The sequence below is a fragment of the Neomonachus schauinslandi genome, chromosome 6, assembly GCF_002201575.2.
Source record: "Neomonachus schauinslandi chromosome 6, ASM220157v2, whole genome shotgun sequence".
Taxonomy (NCBI): Eukaryota; Metazoa; Chordata; class Mammalia; order Carnivora; family Phocidae; genus Neomonachus; species Neomonachus schauinslandi.
This window is the reverse complement of record NC_058408.1, coordinates 132,472,337-132,475,772: the sequence shown is the minus strand read 5'-3', so window position 1 is coordinate 132,475,772 and position 3,436 is coordinate 132,472,337. Positions and strand designations below refer to the sequence as shown.

General features: G+C 53.0%; 1 protein-coding gene across 4 annotated transcripts in view; it reads left to right on the top strand.

Moving 5' to 3' along the window:
• The first annotated feature begins 823 nt into the window (after nt 1-823).
• SORCS1 (sortilin related VPS10 domain containing receptor 1) overlaps nt 824-3,436 on the top strand; it is a 510,277-nt gene continuing 507,664 nt past the window's right edge. For 3 of the 4 annotated variants that reach the window (XM_021699529.1, XM_021699531.1, XM_021699530.1), the window contains exon 1: nt 836-1,393. In XM_021699529.1, the coding sequence (XP_021555204.1) occupies nt 836-1,393 (558 nt within the window). Of the gene's footprint in view, nt 1,394-3,436 lie in introns of all 4 variants that reach the window. The other variant, XM_021699532.1, reaches the window with a different exon arrangement.

Here is a 3,436-nt window from a genome sequence, read left to right as displayed (position 1 = left end):
TCCGGAAAGGAATCTAAGCGTAATAATTGATGAAAAAAATCCCCCCAGACCACACACACACACACACACACACACACACACACACACACACACACACGATCATTTAATTACATCATTCTCTGCTGTTGCCTTCCTGGGATCTCCCCCAGGGTGGGACACTCAGGCTCTGCTTAAGCTACGGTAAAGACGCCAACTCACGGAGACGAAGGAGGGAAAGACCAGGAGCCCACCCAACCTTATCATCTAAACTGGAAAAGACGAGGAGGGGGTGGAGTGCGGGGGAGGAAACGGCAGCAGAGACTGACAGAAACAGTAAAATAGGAATAGGAAGTCCCCAACACAGCGAGCACTCCGCGAGCTCCGGCTGGCCGCCCCCACGGGAGGGAGAGCGGAGACCGCGGCCGCGGGGGCGCAGAGCGGGCGCCAGTAGCGCCAGCGAACCCAAGGGGAGGGCCGGCGACGCATCCAGTCCCTGCAGCCACCCGCGCGGCGCAGCTCGGCAGCGGGACGCGGCGCCCGGAGCCCCGGCAGCTCCCACCCCCCCCCCCCCCCGCGTCGCCCGCCAGCGCGCCAGCGCCCGCTCCGCCCGTGACTTCAGTTCAGCTCCACCCCCGCGTGGCGGCGGCTCGCTCGGTCCGAAGCCACGCTCGGCACCAACCCAGCCTGGGCAAGCGGCCGCCACCTGCCCCGCGCCGCCTCCGCCCGCCCCCTCCGCGGCCCAACTTGGATGGAGTTGGGGTCCTGAGCGCCTGCCCCCCACAGCCGGCCAGCGGAGAGCTCCGCGCCGCCGCCTCCGCTCCGGCCCCCTCTCCGCTCGCTGCTCTCCGCTCCCGCGATGGGAAAAGTTGGCGCCGGCGGCGGCTCCCCAGCCCGGCTGAGCGCGCTCCTAGCCGGCGCGGGGCTCTTGGTCCTCTGCGTCCCGGGCGCCTGCGGCGGCGGCTCCTGCTACCCCCAGCTATCCCCCGGCTCGGCCCCGCGCTGGGCTCCGACCCCAGGTGGCTTCCCTCGCCAGGGGCCGCGAGGCAGAGCTGCTGCCACGCCCCTGCCCCTCCTTGGGCGCCCCCTGTTCGCAGTGGCCCCCGGAGACCGAGCGCTGTCCCTGGAGCGGGCCCCCGGCACCGGGGGGTCCGTGGCGGTTGCCCCACGCTCTGGCCGGCGGAGACGGAGTGAAGCGGATCCCGGGAAGGCAGAACGGGGAGAGGGCGCAAGTCGAAGCCCCCGGGGAGTGCTAAGGGATGGAGGGCAGCAGGAGCCTGGGACTCTGGAGCGGGACCCGGACAAAGCCACTCGCTTCCGGATGGAGGAGCTGAGACTGACCAGCACCACGTTCGCGCTGACAGGCGACTCCGCACACAACCAAGCCATGGTCCACTGGTCTGGCCACAACAGCAGCGTGAGTAGATGGGGACTGAGGGCAAGGGGTGAAAGATGGAAAGGGTTAAAGCAGAATGTTGTGTTCTGATGGAGAATTTGGGGAAATGAGGTTTCTGGACTTGAGAGATGCTGCAAGCTAAAGTCTTCCCTGCCCACCTCCCCTAGGAGTTAATGTCACCTATCAGGAGACCCATGACACCATCAGAGTCCTCTCAGAACCCCTCAAAAGCTTCAGACTGGGCAGGCAAATCCCTGTTTCCTGTTTCCTGGTCTCATTGGTGTAGTAACAGAGCTGAAGACAGGCAAACAGGGGGGGTTAAGTATTCTGAATGTGGAGGTGAATGGGTTAAATTTCCAGGCAGGATGACATTCCTTTAAGTGACTTTCCTTTTACTTGCTAGACTTATGGGTGAGCACAAGTAAGATCAAGAAGACTTTAGTATAAGCTTATTTTTATGCAAAGCTTCTAACCCCCTCTTCCCCAGAAGGGAAGAGATATGCAGCGGACACTAAGGTGCCCTTAATGTATTCTCTGTTTCTGGGGACCAAGTGGATGCAAGTTTCAGGACAGGAACTCTCTAGCATCTTCTAACAGCACCAGCCAGTGTGTTTTGAGAGCTGGGGCTTTCCAGCCTGTGAATGAGTGGTTGTTCTCCGGCATGATCAGTCCCAGGAAGATCAGATATATCCCAGTGACAACAACCCCCTGTTCTTCCCCATTGACTGACCTCCTCTAGAGAAGAGCACAAATAAAGACTTAGCCCTCCTTTTATGAAGGGACCAGGGGGATTGCTGGATTCCCCATGCTGACACTGGGGAGAGTGGGTGCAAGTCCATGAGCATTGGCCACGTCAGGGGAGGTTTTAGATTTTTGGAAAAGCCTGCATGCTGGAATCTGGGGTAGCTATTCCAGCTTAAACTGCACCTAGAAAACTTCAATGAGCTGAAATAGTAAAGATCCAGCTTTGATGGTAATAAGTGAAGATGATTTAAAAGTGTGGAAAGTTCTCTGAGCTGCCATTAAGCAGACAAGAAGAACATAAAAACCAAGGATGGGTAAAATGAAAAAAAAATCAGAGTTTCAGCTTCCATCGGGTTATTGAGATTGTAGTATTTGTAATATGTACAGTCTATGCAGCCTGGTACCTTTCAAAATGTTTTCAGTTGTGATGTCATTGCCAGAAACCTTCCCAGGGAAGTGCCACTTTAGTGAGTTGTGCTCATTGTCAGCTTTTTAACGAAAGTTGTGAACGTTTTAAAATAATAGTCTGTCGTCGTGGGTTCTTTGGGTATATAGATATAAACTGTATTAAGGCAAACCATGATAAATGCTTTTTTTTTTTTGCATTGATGTCTCTGTCCTGAGAGGATCAGCAAGGTTTTCCCTACAATTCAGCTCTCATGACTGAGGCTATGGTTTTCTATGGTTCTCAGGAATGATTTAATCAAATAATTGAAGCTGAAATTCTTTCCATTCAAGTTCCGGAGACCCTTGCCCTCATTTCTTACCTTAACTATCGTATCTTTCATATCAAAACCACTAAAATTAATCCCCCAATTTGAACTCAAATCTTCTTAAACTGAATAACTTTCACACTGCTTTAAGTGATTAACTCAAAGCTTCTGGCTTTAAGGGGAGATTTTAAACACATCAAACATTATATCTGGTTGTATCGAGAAGTAAAGGACATTGGACTCAAAATATTTCTAGCTTTTAATGTAATTTGAGCTGTAAAGTATCACTCACCCATTAGACTAGTTCATCTCTTGAAAGATCCTGGAAAGAGCTGGAAAAGGAGAATACATCTTTGGCAAATTTTAAACTCCATTTAAGAAATGGCGCCAAGCACTGCCAGCCTTTTTTATTTTTTATATGATACTTATAAGCACAGTCCGGCTTCTTAGGGTCAGGACTTGGATGGGCAACATGCAGGCATGTCTGAGATAATGTAGCAAATAATCAAGGTAGTGCATGTGAAAGGTTCGAGCATTCAGATCATGTTGCTAGTGAGATTTCTACCCTTTGAAGTTTTTAATTCTGTAAGGAACACTCCCCCCCCCC